This window comes from Apis cerana, linkage group LG3 (genome assembly GCF_029169275.1).
Source record: "Apis cerana isolate GH-2021 linkage group LG3, AcerK_1.0, whole genome shotgun sequence".
Classification (NCBI taxonomy): domain Eukaryota; kingdom Metazoa; phylum Arthropoda; class Insecta; order Hymenoptera; family Apidae; genus Apis; species Apis cerana.
Window position 1 is genome coordinate 2,533,861 of NC_083854.1, and position 18,370 is coordinate 2,552,230.

General features: G+C 23.0%; 3 protein-coding genes across 3 annotated transcripts; 1 reads left to right on the forward strand and 2 right to left on the reverse strand.

Moving 5' to 3' along the window:
- Positions 1-1,195: 1,195 nt before the first annotated feature.
- LOC107997030 (putative gustatory receptor 28b) lies at positions 1,196-9,210 on the reverse strand. The gene is made up of 11 exons (XM_028666357.2): positions 8,379-9,210; positions 8,134-8,306; positions 6,611-7,078; positions 6,283-6,538; positions 5,183-5,595; positions 4,704-5,105; positions 4,033-4,290; positions 2,971-3,036; positions 2,815-2,907; positions 2,219-2,381; positions 1,196-2,048 (listed from the first exon to the last, which is right to left on the reverse strand). The coding sequence occupies exons 5-10, from the start codon at positions 5,558-5,560 to the stop codon at positions 2,325-2,327; spliced, it is 1,254 nt and encodes a 417-aa protein (XP_028522158.1). The 5' UTR covers positions 5,561-5,595; positions 6,283-6,538; positions 6,611-7,078; positions 8,134-8,306; positions 8,379-9,210; the 3' UTR covers positions 1,196-2,048; positions 2,219-2,324.
- Positions 9,211-9,906: 696 nt separating this feature from the next.
- Positions 9,907-14,755, forward strand: LOC107997041 (putative histone-lysine N-methyltransferase 1). The gene is made up of 3 exons (XM_017055382.3): positions 9,907-10,221; positions 11,789-12,383; positions 13,213-14,755. The coding sequence occupies exons 1-3, from the start codon at positions 10,092-10,094 to the stop codon at positions 14,600-14,602; spliced, it is 2,115 nt and encodes a 704-aa protein (XP_016910871.2). The 5' UTR covers positions 9,907-10,091; the 3' UTR covers positions 14,603-14,755.
- Positions 14,756-16,202: 1,447 nt separating this feature from the next.
- Positions 16,203-17,998, reverse strand: LOC107997038 (uncharacterized). Its single transcript, XM_017055378.3, has 3 exons — positions 17,704-17,998; positions 17,391-17,550; positions 16,203-17,309 (listed from the first exon to the last, which is right to left on the reverse strand). Exons 1-3 carry the CDS (start codon positions 17,831-17,833, stop codon positions 16,955-16,957), a joined length of 645 nt encoding a protein of 214 aa, XP_016910867.1. The 5' UTR covers positions 17,834-17,998; the 3' UTR covers positions 16,203-16,954.
- Between the last annotated feature and the right edge of the window lie 372 nt (positions 17,999-18,370).

Below are 18,370 nucleotides of genomic sequence, written 5' to 3' on the forward strand. Positions count from 1 at the left end.
TAATTTACCTAATCCAGTGTAAATAAAAAAAATAGTTTAGATAAAAATTAAATGAATTTAGATGGATATTAAATAGTATAATTAATTTAATTTTTAACTTAAACTTTCCTTAAACTTTTCTAAAATTAATCCAAAATACAAACGTAGTGTCGCCAATAATAAAATTCAAAGAAGCAGGGAAACAATTAAAGTTACCATTGGTATTTTAATAAAATGAGTTATGAATCCCATAATGAGCTTAATACAGTTACACCGGTAAGGCAGAATTGGCATACAACGCGATGCTTGCGTACAGCAAAGAAGAGGAAAAGGTCGACAAAACGAGGGAAGAAGCAATTTTCCAGATAGATGGCCTAGAAAATTGCTACTACGTATCTGTGTCCAGTGGTACTCAATGATTTTTTTATTTTTTTTTTTCTTGTCCAAGATGATGGGAGAAAAAGATTTTTCTTTAAATTTCGACATAAGCTATTAAAAAATTTTATTTTTTATCTTTTTATTTGTCTTTCTCTGCGACAAGAGACATTTTACGAGTTCTTATGGATTTTGTATAGACGTATAATTTTTAATTCATTCATAACTTTAATAGAGTGATTCGAAGATCTATCTCTCATAAACTTTATTACGGAAAGCAATAACTACATCTAGTGATTTTCCTTAAAATCGTAAAATTCTTTATAGGGAAATGGATACAATAGATGAGTTCAATGATAACAATGAAGATAATGGGCAACTATCATTTTGAGATGATATTATAAAGTTTATTTATTAGAAATATCGTTGAGTATATTTCAAATTAAAAATATTATAAATGATTATTGAAATTATTATTGATAAATAAATTTAAATATTTCTTTCTAAATTTTAAATAGTGATGAATAAAATGTTTATTTGTTATATGCTAATGTTACATTAAATTTTTTAAAAAGTATTAGAAATAATTATTTGAAATTTTACATAAATTTGGATTAAATTTTTTATTTTTATAAATATTATTTAGTAAAAAAAAGTAAATAAAAAATTATATTAAAAATATTTTTATTTGAAGGATAATGACTTTTTAAATTTTTTGATAAATCAATAAAATTAGGTGAATATTAATTTATCATTCAATCTATGATAATACAAACACGAATTTTAAAATATGCATGATTAATAGTTTAATTGACAGGATTATATAAAAATTTTGAAATATTTAATTGTACATATATTTCAGTTATTTTAAATCTATACTAATCTATATTGTATAATAAATATTATATATTTATTAAATCAAATAATTTATTATTCATAAGTTATCACTATCATTATTTATGTTTGAGATTTAAATAACATTTCACTTCTTCAAATATATACATATTATTTACAAATTAATAATAATATTGTTTGTTAAAATCAAATAATTTGCAATTCATAAATAAATTTATTTGACTAAATTAATGGTTAAAAAATCAAATAATATTTCATATTAAATTTATTTACTTTAATTAATATAGAAATAAATTATTATTTTCAGTTAATCATATATCTAACATAATTATAAGTAAATTAATACAAGAATATTTTTGAGAATGCATTATTTTTTTTAAATTTGCATTTTCATTTCAATATCATCGAATTTTAACATATTCCAGTATTAAATTACGTCCTTTACTTATTGGATAAAAGCGTAACAAAGAGAAAATTGTCGCACCTGCTCACTCTAGTTAACAAATTCCTATCCAATCCGAGTGTAAATTTCAAAAAATCGATTCTCTTAAAATTTAAGACGAATCTTTTGACAATTATAAATTTTCATGCAAATACATTAATAAAATTTATAAAAATATTTTAAAGAATATTTACCATAGAATGTATTAGAATATTTATGAATATGATTTGAATATTATATAAAATTTTAATTAAATTTAAATTAAAATTTTAATCAAATATAGGAATCTTATTGTAATTTCTTCTGCAAATATATAATAATATTAAAAATATAAAAAAGAAATGCTTGAGACAAAGAGAGTTCGATCCTACTGTCATTCATTTGACCTTGAACAAACCTGAAAAATATCAAAAAATCAACAATTCAAATATCATATCAACAACATCAATATATCAATATATAAATATCAATATCAACAAATCATGTCTTATCCAATTGTACCTCCAATTATGGAACACTCTGTATATTCTCTAGTGCTTATTCAACATGTTTGCATGCATCACTTACCAGAAAGTAGTTTCAAGTATGCTTGATCGTCTAGACGCAAATACGCGAGAAAAATATTTTTCCAAGACGATAGATTTAATTAATCTTATCGCGATTCTTGAAACGTTCAACTTGAAGGAAATTGTAAAAGAATTATCAGATACGTTGACATCACACCGACTATCTGTAAGAAATAATATTCTTCTTGAATAATTAATCCTTTCTTGAATATTTTGTTAAACTTTACTCTCTATTCGAAATAAATTAAATCACAATTAAATCATTATTGATTAAATTAAATTATCTACGAAATGTTATCTCGAAATTAGATTATCAACGGACTCATTAGAAATTCGTTTCGATAATGAACGGGAAATGGAGGAATAATTTGTGATATCGTTTTCAAAGTAATTTCGTGATACAATTTATGATATTTTAACATTTGAAAGCTATAGTTATTAAACTCGATTAATCTTGCGATTAATAGCGGATAAAGACGTGAAATTGGAACGACCGAGAAATAAATATGGATTTTCTTCGAGTTGGTTCGTGTGAGTAGAGTATTGTTTTCAATTAAGAGCTTATCTTTTTATGGAAAAGATAGAAAATGAACTTACCGAGCAAAGCAATGACAATTTAATATCGAAAAGACCACCAGCAGAGAAACGAAGACGTCTGTTTAATAAATATAAAGAAGTACGAAAACTATCCTGTGTAAAGCATAATAATTAATATAATTTTTTATCGAAATAATATTTTGCTTAGATACTTGCTTCGTATGGAAATTTTTGGATTGTTCTTGCATCCCATTCGATGAGAATGGCGCCCATAAAATTAGCCTGGAATTAAGGATTTTGCGATTAAAAATCTGTGGTGGATGAAAAAAATGGATATACGTAATTTCTGAAATATCTATATTGCAATAATTAATTTATTTTAGTTTTTTATATTCACAAATAGAAGTTATGATAAAAAAATGAAACAAATAAATTTTAAGTAAATTGACAGAATTTTTATAGTTTTAAAAAAAGTTGATATTATTAATTAAAAAAAAAATGAAATTAATGAAATTACAAATATGTTAAGCTTAAATAAATAAATATGTACGCAAAAAATAAAGTAAATATTAGCAGAATATAAAATATTAATATTTGTACAAGTCACTTTGCGTATTGCACAAACTAAAAATTTCATTATCAAAATTTACTCAGAAAATAGAAGAAATCGTGCTATTTGAAGTTCAATAGATTTTTGTTTCGTCCCAATATCTCAGTTTAGTACAATGCAGAGTTTATGAATGGGCCTGAGACTCATGACCTACATTTATTTCTTGGAAATGCATACGTATCTTCCAGGAATCGTGTCTCCACTTGTTTGGAGTTTGGGATAGGTCAGTGAGACGACCTATCCCAATGCGAGCGAGAGATCCGAGTGCACGATAAAGACGAAAATAAGAAATGACTAAAAATTATCTTTTCCTTTACACGATGATATCTCGAAAACGGGAAGTCGTATCGAGATAAATGAAAAAGTATTTTAAAGGGCAAGATTCCGCGCTTCTAATGATCTTTCGTTCATTGACCGAAAATCATTATCTTCGGAGTTATGACGATTTAAAGTTTGCCTAATTTTAATAGAGTTCAATCGAGTTTTAAGGAAAATTACATGATAAACATATTTATTTATAGAAAAATAATTTATAACGATCTTATTAATAATATGTTAAATCAATTTGAAAATTATTCTTAATTCTTTTTTCGAAATATTTGAATTGGATTTTAAAAAAATGGTCTATCTTTCGTAGAATTATAGTATTTAAAAAAAATCAATACTACCTCGTTTATCGTATAATCGCAAGCGATATGAAGGGCCAAAAGCTGAGTTATAAATCCGATCAGCCAACACCACATGTTAATGATGAGAGGCCAAGCAATGTTGGTCCAGGGTGTCAAGATGACCCAATCGATGATGAAGTATAAATTGCTGACGCTGTGTATACTCAAATTTCCAAGCCAGAACAATAGCGACCACGAGTAAAGAGAACCTAGTGTCTCGCTAGATAGCATCAAATCGTTGTGTAAATCTTGGATTGTCTTGCTCGAATAAACAAGAAACATTTTTATTAGTTGTTTTGTTTTTTACAATATGATGGGATCAAGTTCAACTTGTCAAAAAATTTATTTTGTAAAATTCAAATGCTATTAGCAAAGTACATATAATAATTTATTCGATATTTGCAAAATATTAATTTTAATTTTTCGAAATTTATAAGTTATATATAATGACAATAACGATCAATATTTAATTCTACTTTTGGACTACTTTGAATTACTAGAAAGTTTAAATCGTTTTCAGATTCGAATTTAAGTACAATATAACTTTTTTTTTCCAAATACCTATAAAATATTCTAAAAATTTAATCTATCCATGTTCTATAAATCTACTTGATCACCATTTGTAGAAGGCTAAACACAATTTAAATTAACTACATATATAAATACGCTACCTTTCTGCTGATGTTGCTGCTTTTATATCCAACTCTGGGTGGCAAATTCTCTTTCGCGATTTGATTGAGCTGATGGAAACGGAGGCCGAGAAAGCTTGCCATTCCGAAAAATTTGTACACAGCTGTCGCAGTACCGATATAAGTACACATGTAACTCACGTTAAACGTCCACGTCTCTTCGAAAGCAAACATCCCAGTCTGATTAACAGCCGTCCAAATAACGATCTGACTCGCCAAAAGTATCCAAGCTGAGATCTTGATCTTTGTCTCTTTTCGTGGATAGCCTAATTGGCTGAGCCTCTCGTCGAAATCTTGCTGGGCGTTCCAAATTCGGCTGAACGTTTTCCTCGTGAATATCGTGGAAATTAGATCGTACATAGCCACGAGGTAATTGACGGTTACCTGCGATAACGTTAACATCGTGGAAACGATAAATTGCCCCATCTCGGCCATAAGATTGCGCAAAATGTGAGAATTACCTTGGTCGTTTCCACCACGCTGAGAATCGCTTTGTCCCTCCTTACGTAGAGGAATCTTCTGTACACGATGTATATGATGTGGCAATAAATACCAATAAAGGCGAACGAGAATAGAAGGCAAACGTTCGAGGGTGTTATCTCGTCACCCGTGAAATCGTAGGGCGCCAAACCGAACACTTTCATTATGCACACCACGGGGTAAATCGCCGAATACAAAAGCGAGTCTGGCCCGTGATATTTTCTCGCGTGCTCTTTTCTCGCTAGAGTTACTTCCGCGAAAGTAGTTTCAACGTCGAATGGTTTCAACCGCGGCTTTGTTAATGGAAGAACCTTTTTCGCCGGGTAACGCGCCAATTCTTTTCGGATGGATTTCATCATTTTTTATAAATAGATCGTACCGCGGAAATATTCATCTGTAAAAGAAAAAAAAAAAGAGAAATCGAGATAAGTTTCAGAAGAAAATTTTTGAGAAAATGTTGAGAGTAATTTTTATTGTTTGTACGTGGTTGAAAGGAAATTTTTTGGATAATAAAAATGGATAGAGAGGAATTGGATTTTGAAATAGATAAAATTTTAAAATATTACGTTTTTTGTGAGTGTGCTCTGAGCTTTTACGTAAATTTTATCAATTAATAATATTAGAAAATTAACAAATTTGAAAAAAATTAAATTAAGAATTATTTTTTTATAATTATATATCAAATAAAATAATCAGATAATTGAATATATAAAAAAAATTGATTCTTACGATATTATAAGTCTTTAACTTATTTTTTAAATAAATCAAAGTAGTTTTGAAAAGTTAGAATTTTAATATTTAGAAGACTTTCTATAAAATTTTATAACTGATAAAATACACTGAAGTACATACAATGCACGATCAATCTCGACCATTTCTGAAAATAATAAAAGTATGAATAGTAAAAAAAAGGAAAAAGAATAATTTAATACATGTATCAATTACTACAGATTGAAATCCATAAATTAAAAATATTTTTTAAATAGCAACATAAGTCGAGAAAATAAAGCTCTATAATTCATAATTTACGAATACAATTATTCGTATTATCGTGAAAAATTCAGAAAATTATTTGAATTACCTGGTAACACAAAACCGGTTCTTCGGAATTTAATTATTCTTTAATGAGGATCCAGTTAAACTTTGAAGAGGAATTGCGATGCACGATCATTCTCAGTGGCCCGATAAATGGTCGAACGTTTCCGAGCAACCGTATAAATAACAGGGAAAACAGAGTTTCCCATCGGCCGTGATAAAGCAAGAATTAATGCCGTTTGTCCAAACAGTCATATATGAATGTAGATTTGCAGCTGACTGTATGATCAGGAAACGTCCTCCTTCCAATCATCGTTGAATTATGAATAATTGAACGGCTAAAGTAGAATAACAAAACGCTTAAGCGGATTTACCTTCTTATCGAACAATACTGATGCATTTGTTATCTATTTTTTTTTTCAGGAAATTTCTGTAAATCACGAGCTTTTATTGATTTCTCGTTCATATAATGACTATTAGAGTATGATGGATCACCAATTTAGTTGGACAAAAATCTATTTTCATGATTATTGTGACTAGTTATTATAAAAAATTTAATACGATGGAAAATGTTTAAATTTATTAACTCCTTGAATATAATGCTTCATCAATGATGAAATGTGTTTCATAATGGCACAAATTTTTTAATAATATTTATGTCGCTTATCTTTGTTTATTCTATTTTATTCTTGTTATATTAATAATACTTTGATGTAATATATTTAAGAATTTTAAAATGTAAATCAAACATATGATCATATTCGTCCAAAGTTGTTCGTTCCACGAATTTGTGATATTCGTTTTCGTCAAATCTTCATATCTTCAAATGTTATTAATTCGACCTAGAAAATATTATTTTTTTTAATAATTCCATATGAAAGATTTAAAGGTGAATTTTGTCAAGCTTTAAAAATTCATATATTGATAATAACTCATATAAAAGATATATGTGGTAAAAAATATATATTTCAATTTCAAAATTCGATGTTAATTTTTGCAAGTTCAAGATTATCAAAATCAAATAAATAACAATAATTTATCTTTCCTTATATTGTATAATTTTGAAATATTTTTTCAGATCTTCTATAGTTTTGGAAGATTAAAAGAAGAACATTTTCTATATATAGTTATATATCGGATAGTTTATCTAACTAACTTTTTTGAAAGAGATTAAAATAATATATCTTGTATACAGAATTATATTGAATATACAAAATAATTGTATAATGGTCTATTTAATTTTATTTAGAATATATATTTATTTTTAATAATAAAATTGAAAAATTAAAAAATAATTTAGATAAAAGTGATCTTGAATGATTTCAAGATAAATATCCTGATATAATTAATTTTTTATATATAGTCTTTATATATAATATTATATATAGTTTTTAATACATTAATAAATATAAGTCGTTATTTTCTATTTAAAAAAAATATTAAGTTTTTTATGTCGAAAAATAATTAATTTAAAATATATTTTAACTTGAATTTTATGAAACTTGATATACGAAAAACATGAATTGATAAGCATCGCTTTGTTTCTTCCTTATTTTTCGTATAATACATATTATATAAAATCCAAGATAAAATCTTTCAAACTAATGATTTTTCGACATAAATATTTCATAAAAATAAACATTAAAAATTCTTAAAAAACATTTTTACATGATTTTTATATAATTTCTATATCTTATAAAAAAATTAATTGTATCAAAATATTCGAAAACATTTTTTAATATTATCAAAAACAAACAAGCTATTTCAAATAATAAATAAAAATTAAATAGACTACTTTATATATTATTTTTATAAAAAAAAATATATTATATTCATGTAAAAATATTAATATTATTTTTATTTAATTTAAATAGATTAATATAATCTAATTCTTTACTTCAAATTTTATTCAATTAGCAATCTATCACATTGTGGGCCGAGAAATGATAATGCAATATCACTTGCGTCATCGCATCGAAATCCAAAATATAAACTAAACGACACACGTCTGTATACAATTCTAAACAATTAACTGTGCATTCGTGAATATCCTCTGTCGCTTATTTCATGCTATAAAAAAACAATCGTTCGTTATGAAAATATTTGTCAACGAGTTAACGACTTTATTTACTTTTTTGTTACCTTATTGCTTCTGATCGAGTTAAAAATGTAACAATCAAATCAATTTATGAAGAATTCACTTTTCGTCAAAATCTATCGTATTCTGACTCATTTTGAGCGATGATGTTCGATCATTAGTGGAATCTGTCCTGTCCGAATGTTGCTAATGGCGTGAGAATACGAAATCCATTAATCAGATTTTCTCCATCGGCTGATGAAGCTTTCACACGTATTGTAACGTGTCCGCTTATTTCTCTAATCGCATTATCTCATGAGTTAGCTATATGTAAAATAGATTTTAACTTTAAATATACAACAAATTCGCTTAAAATTAATGATAAATCAATTAATTGAACGTAATGATCTATGTATTTTTCTCGTTGATAAAAGCGCAGGCGCATCTAAATTGTAACGATAAATCGCATTCGACTCTTTAAAAATATAATCGATCGTGAAAAGCGGAGCAGAAGGTAAAGAAGAAATGCCGAGAACAATAAAGAACAAAAAATATGAGAAAGTGGAGTATTAAATGAAAATTTACGATGTAAAATGTCTCGTCAGGACGACGCCCCGGAGAAATGCAATTTAACTCGGTGTGCAAGATGAATGATATTCATCGAGCGGTCAATGCACAAGCCTGACTGTGCATATCCAGGAAAATAAAAGCTCTTTGTATCCCATTTTCCTGGAAAATTGCTTTCACATGAAACTATGAGCTAAATTTTTTGCATAAATATCACACTTTGATCATTCGTCATTTGAACACTGATAAATATTTAATAACTGATATTATTTGATAAATATTTAAAATGGGAATCACTTCATTGATTTTGATTGACTTTGAAAACGAGATTTTATTTTATCTAATGCAAATTTAAATTACTTATATATTATTATATTACTATCATTTGATTTTAATTTTTGAATATTACATAAAATTTTCAAATATAGTTTCAAATAAATAAATCTTAAACTCAATACCAAATCTAAATTCAAACTCTAAAAAAATATATATGAGAAAGAAAAACGAATAAGAATGAGAGATTCACTTTTTTAAAGAAAATTCCTCTTATAAAAATTCGAATAAATTCATATTTTGATGTTTATAATAATTGCCAAACTTATTCTCATCCATCTTTTTTTCCATATTTTTTATATTTTATAATTTATTATAAATATATAATTATTATTATTTATTTAATTCATTAAGAATCCACTAATAAAACAATATAATTTTTATAAATATTATTATTTATTACTTACCAAGATATGTAAGAATAAATATAATGTGAAAAAAATTTTTTCATATAAATTTGTTGTAATAAAATTTACATGACTTTTAGAATGTTTTTAGTGTATCATTTTTTTGATATAAATAAATAGTAGAATCTAATACATAAATTCTCATTCTAAATTATTCTAACTTTCTTCACCGAATTTATAATCGTTGCCGTTATATTTTATAAAATAACAGCTTTTCTTTTAGAAAATTGCCCGAAAAATAAGGAATAATAATTAAAAACGATGCTTTAAGTTTCCAATCGATGGACTACTCTGAAAATAGTTCCAAGTAATCGCATAAATAATCGAGAAACGATATCCATTCGATAATCGAAAATTAACAGTGAATCCAGCAACTATGTCCAATTAAGAAATAACGTTAGTCTTCTTACGTAAAATCATTAATTATCATTGATTTTTTTAAATGATGTCACGAACAAAATAAATTCGAAAATGACTATGAAGAGAATAAAAGAGAAATTATTCGAATGGGCTTGTAGAGAACATGCAATGAATAATTTTTTCGACAAGCATATGCTACGAGAAAAGGCTCTCGAACTGACAAAAAAATATGGTGTCAATGGTATTTTATTCTCTTGATAATATTTTATTTTATGTAAAAAATTGATAATTAATTCATATATATATATATAAGAGATAAAATTTTCATTTTATAAATATAATAATTTGGAAACTATTATGTTTACGTATTTACGTTTACGATAAAAATTCTTACGTAATAATTTTATATATTTATTTAAGATTATTGAATAATAATTGTTATAATAATCAGGAATCAAAATCAGATAAAGTTATGCAGAAATAGAATATAATAATAAATGACTACAACAATGTGTATTAACCTAAAAAAGAAATATTCTATTCTATTATGTGAAGTTATACGTATATTTTTGACTATTGATATCACATTCTAATATTAGTAATTTTTATTTTATTCAATTATAACTAATTACTCTTCGAATAACCTCGAATTGCAATTAGATATATTTAACGATTAATGATTTTAATGATAGTTTATTTAAAATTTTAGTTAATAAATTTTATTTAATATTGAACTATGCTTTTGATACGTAGATATATATTTTAATTATGATTTTTTATTATATATAATAATGACTGATATATATCTGATGTATATATTGAATCATTTTTTATTTTGTTTATTTTGATTTATTATTAATTATTAATTATTTATATTAAATTATTAACATGTTACTTTCATTCCTATTATTTTTGATTACTATATATGTAAATATAGCAAAATTGAAAAATTATTTTATATTCAATATTTATTGTATATATGATATAATATAATAATAATATGTAATGATATATTCGTAAAACATCTTTACAGAATGAATTCTAAAAAAAAAAATTCAAAAATTATACAAAAGCCTTAATTAAGTTAAGTTATAAACAATTTAAATTTGCATTAAATAAAATGAGACGAAAAAAAAAGTTGTTTCATTTTATTTCTATTCTACATAAACTTCAATTGCTTATAATTGAATAAATAAGCTTCTATTAATTTCTATATTCTATACTAAGAATCGATTCTTTAAAGATATTTTACGAATGTATTAATATTTTGTATACATATATTTAAACATAATAATTTAATTATGTGAAATATATCACTTGTTTTAATAATATTAAAAAATGTCTTAAATAAAATTTAAATAATTTTGACAGGTGCATATTCTAGTTTATTTTTTTATCGATCAATACGTAGAGGTTATATAAAGATCATTGATACTTTTTAAAATAAAATCATTCGATTTTAAATGAATTAACCGATGCAATTTGTTTATTTATTTATAAAAGTACTTGTTACAAAAGAATATTAAATTATATAAAAAATCATTAATTTAGAGAAAAAATTAATTTATAAATTTTATAAAATTCAATTCAAAATATTTTTTAAACTAATGATTTTTCTACATATATAGTTCAATTCTGTGTGAAACAATTCTATAATATAAAATATTCTTCAATATATTGTCAAAAACATGAAATATACGATTCAGATATTATCAGATATAATTAAATTAGTTTAAATTAGTTTAAATTAAATTTGTTTATTTTTATAGTTTGTATTATATTTGTATTATTGTATAATATACATATAGGTTTCAGATGCTCGGATAAATGGTTAAACAATTTTTTAAACGATCATGGTTTTTCTATCGACTTGACGAACATAATATTTACCGATTATCGCAAATGGATCGATTTGATGAGATCGATAATAATCAAGTATAGACACAAGGATTTTTTTCATGCGGATGAATTGACTATGTATTCAGATGTATTTCCTTCAGAGATTTCGTGTAATGACTCTAAAAATCCAAACTTAGACAATGCACCGAGAAATAAAATTATCATTTTGATGAGTTGTAATTCAACGGGGACGACGAAATTGCCACTCTTGATCTGTGGACCATATCCATCCAAAATAACAATGAAAGAACATATTTATTGTCACAACAAAAATTCTCATATTGGAAATGAATTGTTCAGAAATTGGTTGTCGAATGTGAACGATTATATGATAAAGTGTAATCGAAAGATTTTGTTATTTCTACAACGAAATAGAATGCGTGCGCTCAAGGATTTCGTGGCAAGCAATATACAACTCGTTTACTTTCCCGAAGATTTCCCGTCGTTTTTACGACCATTGCGGAGAGATGTTTTTCATTATATCAAGATGATTTTCAGACGAAAGTAAGTCTTAAGAGAAAAGCTTTCAAAAACTTCAAAATTAACTTTTCAAACATTTCTATGCGCGATTTTGAAAAATTTAAAAAAAATTTTTTTTTTATGGAAATATTTATTTAAAAATATGACATTAATTATCTTAGTTCTATCTTAATTTAATTTAATTTAATAAATTAATTTTATATAAAATCATATATTCTATATTCATTGCATATAATTAATATAATTATTACATTAAGGTTAAAATATATATTTTTTTATTAATAAGTATTTAGTATAATTGAATCTTGATATCTTGAATTTTAAAATAAAACTAAAAATCTTCGAATTATGAGAGATATTTTATCATATTTTCAAATATAGTCAAATAATTTTCATTGCATTAATTAATATAGCTTTTTATTTTTTACAAAAAAAATATTAAATTATTTATGCTGAAAAATCTAATTTAAAAGATTTTATTTAGATAATTTATTTTAGATAACTTCTATTTAGATAATTAAAATAGATATACATAAATAATTAAAATAAATACATTACACAAGTAATTTTTCTATTTTTGAATTCTGGTGATAAAATTCTGAAACAATATAATAAACTGGTGTGAATAAATAAAATTATAACTTTTTTTTCAATAAATTTCAATTAATTTAAATGATTTCTTTTTTAATTAAAAATGGATATACAGTACTTCATTTTACAAATATTATATAAAATATATATATATGTAATGTAATAGCATGTTATCTAATGTAATGTAATAATAATAATAATAATAATATATATTTATCTTAACTTTTTTCTTTGTTAAATATTTGTAAAATATTTGTTAAAGATATGCAGAACAATTGAAGGATATTACGGAATGGAATCTTCATGATATTTTGACATCTTTAATCGAAGCATGGGAGACGATACCACGAGAGCTTATCATTTTTAGCTTTCAAAGAACACGTTTTAGAACTGACGATTGCTTTCTACAAATTAATTGTGATTGCTGGGATAGCTTGAAAATGGGCATATCATTTAAAAAATTTGTAATGTTCGATGACAATCTTTTGGACGAAGAAGTATCATATGAAAAAAACAATTACAATCTTCGTAATCGTAAAAACATAATAGAAATTAAGAAAAATAACTCAAATTCTAATTTGAAGATTACGAAAAATAATGAAAATACGATTCAAGAATTATCGAATAAAATCATCAAAAAATATCGATCAATGCCTTCGGAGATAAAAAATTATACGGATCAAAAATTAAACTGTCCTATAATAACGAATCATGAAAAAAAATGGAATGATATAAAAAGTAAGAAATTGAAAAAAAATCTAATCGATATGAATATTAAACAGAGAAAATCTCGAAAGAGAACTTATAATGAGACTCAATTTGTTAAGAAGGAACGAGATGAAAATCAATATATGATCCGGCAGGAAAATATTAAAAATAGCTTTGTACCGAAAGATTCCAACATTGCTTCTTCAATGTTGAGAAGAAAGAAATTCCAAAAGGAAATATCTCAAAGACAAAAGCCAGAAGTGAATGAAATCCAAGAATCTCGTCAAAAAGTTATAGACGAAGCTTTGACTTTATTGTCAACTACAAAAGTTAATTATTTGAACGATCTAATTGATAATATTAATAATAATACTGATGAGGAAACTATAAAGAGCAGTAATAATTTATCACAATTTCAACTTTTGAATAATAAACAAAATAATACAGAAACGGAGTGTGCGAATAAAATGATTACAAATTTTTCCACCAATTTTTTAAACAATTTTAATCAACCATCAACTTCAACGAATAATTGGAACGTTTTATCTCAAGAAATCGCTGAACAAATTGCTTCTAATGAAATAATTAAAAAACAAGTTTTCGAAATATCATTTGTTAATGCATCTGAATCACAGAAAGGAAATCATGATAAAAACCAAAATTTGAATTTACCCATAAATAAAAGTGCTTTGAAAATTATGAATTTCTCTAAAAAGAAACAACAAAATTCTTTGGATTTAAATAATCCTGTAGATACTTCTGAAACAGATGAACCAAAAACAAAAAAATCGAGAACAGATCATAATTGGTACAAACAATTCGAAACCACTTTTGTTTTTGGTTCCCCAGATGTAAATTATTCTTCAGGCATTCAACAAGATAAAAAAGATATCATTGAATCGTGTATTTTTAGTATAAAACCATCTGTTTCTCCGAAAAATTAAAATTATTATTATGATCTTTTAAATCATAAATTTTGTAAATTTCATTTCATTATTTTTTATACTGATTTATAGTAAAAAAATAAAATATTTAAAAAAGCAGTATTGTAAAAAATTGATCTAATCATAAATAAAAATCATTTTTAAGAAGAAAAATATGCTTGAAATATTATTATTTATAATATAAAAAATACAATTCTTTCAATATTTGATATAATATCTGATGATAAAATGAAATTTTATATCAATAATTGTTGTTTCAATATCACTATTATAAAAATGGAATATCAAAGCTGATATAAAGTTATTTAACATATATAGATACATTTTAATGTATAATTAATAATTCATTAATAATTCAACACATAATTGCATAATTCTAGTGCTCATAGAATATAAGATACATACATTTGATATTTTTATTTTTACTATTTTTAATATTTTTTTTTATTTTTTTAAGCGGAATAAAATCAATATATTTTAATTATTATTGTAGAATAATAATTGTGAGTTTATAATGTCACATTCACTTATTATCAATTATTAAAAATTGCACATAATATTTAATATGTATCTAAAATAGTGATGTATATGTGAATAAATTTAATTGTCAAATAATTTAAATATATTTTATTTGTCAAAAGTATAATAAATTTTTATTAATTTGAAAATTATATGAAAAATAATTTTTAAAATTATGATCTTTTTTAATTAACAAAGTATTTATACAAAAAATAACTGATTTTAAGAATTTTAAGGATTATTTTATATGTAAATCTATGTAATATCTATAAATATATAAAATCTATATAAATCTATATAAATATATATAATAATTATCTTATATAAAATAAAAATATAATTTTTTATTTATAATCAATTCAGAATATATATGTTATAATTATAATATTTATAATCATAACATAATCAAACTGATAACATAATTCAAACTGATTAATATTTCTATAAAAGTGAATGATAATAAATATATTTTTAATAATAAATATTATTTGTAATTAGCTATATCAATATAAACTTTTAAATCAAAAAGTATTAGGTATTGTTCAATTATATCATAATGAAATAAAATTTGTTTTACTAAATATATATCGTCTTGAAAAATCAGTTATGTCTATATTTGTTTATATCGTATTATATTTTTTTTCTAATTTTTATATTAAGATATTTAAGAAACATATTTTACAATACATATTTTAATTACATTTATACATTTATATATACATATATAATTTATAATGTATATATTAGATCCCTCAATGTATTTCAAATTAGAAAAATCATTGTTGTTTCAATTTTTAAAAATATTAATAATATGTTAATGAATACTAATATAAAAACTATGTTTGAAAAATAATAAGGCAAAAATAAAGTTTTTTTAATAAGTTTATTCTATATATGTTATTTCAGAGATTTTTTTTAAAAAGTCAATTAGTGATTTATTTTTTTATATATGTTTTTTAATTAAAACAAATAACATACATGGATTATTTATTATTGATAAATTACAATACTAAGAATACTCTCTAATATATTATTATATTTTATATCATATTTTCCATATTAAAGCTTGTGATAAAAGAAATAAATAAAACAATTTATTCTTTAATAATAAAAAATTCTTTTCATTACATTGTTTTATTACATTTTATTAAATTGAATTTATTATATATTAATATAATAAATTCAAAAAAATTATGTATACTTATATAATATTATAATGGAACAAAATTCGTGCTTATATATATATGTATAAAATGATAAAATAAAAAAATTTTAAAAATAAATATTACTTCATTAAATTAAAAAAAAGTTCTAATAATCATAGATTGAAAAATTATTTATCAATTTAAACATATTAATTTTTTTCTGTATTTTTATCTATATAAATTTCTGTTTTATATGTTTAATAAATTTTGTATATAAAATTCTAAATGCCAATTTAATCACTATAAAATATTTTATAATATTAAGGTATATATCTAATAACACTTTAAACACTTTAAATTGAATATAATTAAAAATCTAAATCTCTTGGAAATCTGAAAATTTTCAAGACTTTAAGCTCTTGAAAATTTCAAATTATTTCAAAGTTGAAATTCAAACATTAAGTATATTTTATCATTGAATATTTTATCCTCAAGATTTAAGTATTTGTATTTGTATGAAATATATTTAAAAAAAATATATTTTTCTAGAAAAATTATATTTGTGTGACAATCAAAATTATTATATGAAAATATATTTTTTCATAGTTGCTAAATATGATAAAATAATTAATTTGAAATTTAAAGGTATATATAAACTTTTTTTATATTTGATTCTATATTATTAATATTAACTATTTTTATCAGATTCATATAATTTTTCTATAGGTAAATATTTAATATTCTTTATAGTATCTATTACCTTTTCTAATATTTGAGAATGTATTACTGATTTATCATCATCTGCATTAATTACATACCATGTTTTATCTATTAATTTTTCATAATTAGAAGCAACAAGTTCTTGAAATTCAATATTTTCATAACGTTCATCTCCCCAATTACTACGTAAAGTTTGAGATTTTTTGGAAATTGAAAGATAAATAACTAGATCTGGAGAAGGCAGTCCACTATCAGGTTCTCTGCACCAATTTAAATTTTTGCCAGTTGTAGCTGCTGTATAAGCAGCACCAGAAGCAACATATCTATATTATATTTAAAATTTTTATGTTTTTTTTGTAAAGAGAGATTATGATATAAGAATTAATTAATTGTTAATTACTCACCTATCAACAATAAGAGTAGTTCCTTTATATAAAGTTTTCAAAATTTCATCTTTGCATTCCCAACGATTTGCAGAAAATAACAAATGTATTGCTTCAGAAGGAAGTTCTGTTTTTTTAGTCAAAAAATTATTTATTATTTCTCCAATTGCAGTTGTTCTATCTATAAATAACATTGAATAAAATAATGATTAATTTTCATGATCAATTATCATTTCATAAGATTATACATAATAAACAAAAATTAATATTTCAATAATTACTAATATCATATTATATTTATATTTAAAAAATTATTATAAAAATATATATTTACTAGGAAATCTATATAATTCAACAGGAATATTACGGTTATTTAAAGCACTTATTAACATTTTCGCCTGAGTAGATTTTCCTGCTCTATCACATCCTTCTAAAACTATTAAAGCACCACGTTTTATTGACATTTTTTTAAAAAAATTTTAATAAAATCTTTTAATTATTAAAAATATAAGCATTAAATATTCTCTTCATATATGTACATATAATTATCGAAATAAAAGTTTTGTATTTTATATATAAAATGAAATGTTTATATATGAAACGAAGTGAATATAGTTAATCTTATGAAATTGTCGTTTATCTTATGTAAATTTTGTTATCTTATATAAATTATGTAATAATAAAATTATGTAAATATATAAATTATCAAACATCTAAATTATTTTTATTGTAAAAAAAACTTATTTGATGAATTTAAATTCATTTTTTACTTTCAAAATCATCTCAACGTCTTAATAAAAATCGTCTTATAGATTATAGAATTAATGTTGATTAAAATAATATTTTAATATTATAAATTATATTTTATAAACTTATAAAAGTTAGTTAAAAAAAACTAAGTTATACTAAAATAAATAGCTATATGTGTAGTAACTATGCATATGTACTTATCTACATTTTACTACCATTTATATGGAATTTAACCTAATTGATCTGTTGTT

Coding starts and splice junctions, on each gene's coding strand:
- LOC107997030 (XM_028666357.2), bottom strand. CDS start 5,560: ATGATGAAATCCATCCGAAAAGAATTGGCGCGTTACCCGGCGAAAAAG. Junction 5,106..5,182: donor GCGTGGTGGAAACGACCAAG/GTAATTCTCACA, acceptor ACGTTATCGCAG/GTAACCGTCAATTACCTCGT. Junction 2,382..2,814: donor AATTGTCATTGCTTTGCTCG/GTAAGTTCATTT, acceptor TATTTCTTACAG/ATAGTCGGTGTGATGTCAAC.
- LOC107997041 (XM_017055382.3), top strand. CDS start 10,092: ATGACTATGAAGAGAATAAAAGAGAAATTATTCGAATGGGCTTGTAGA. Junction 10,222..11,788: donor AAAAAAATATGGTGTCAATG/GTATTTTATTCT, acceptor ATATACATATAG/GTTTCAGATGCTCGGATAAA. Junction 12,384..13,212: donor AAGATGATTTTCAGACGAAA/GTAAGTCTTAAG, acceptor TATTTGTTAAAG/ATATGCAGAACAATTGAAGG.
- LOC107997038 (XM_017055378.3), bottom strand. CDS start 17,833: ATGTCAATAAAACGTGGTGCTTTAATAGTTTTAGAAGGATGTGATAGA. Junction 17,551..17,703: donor TGAATTATATAGATTTCCTA/GTAAATATATAT, acceptor TGTTATTTATAG/ATAGAACAACTGCAATTGGA. Junction 17,310..17,390: donor ACTACTCTTATTGTTGATAG/GTGAGTAATTAA, acceptor AATATAATATAG/ATATGTTGCTTCTGGTGCTG.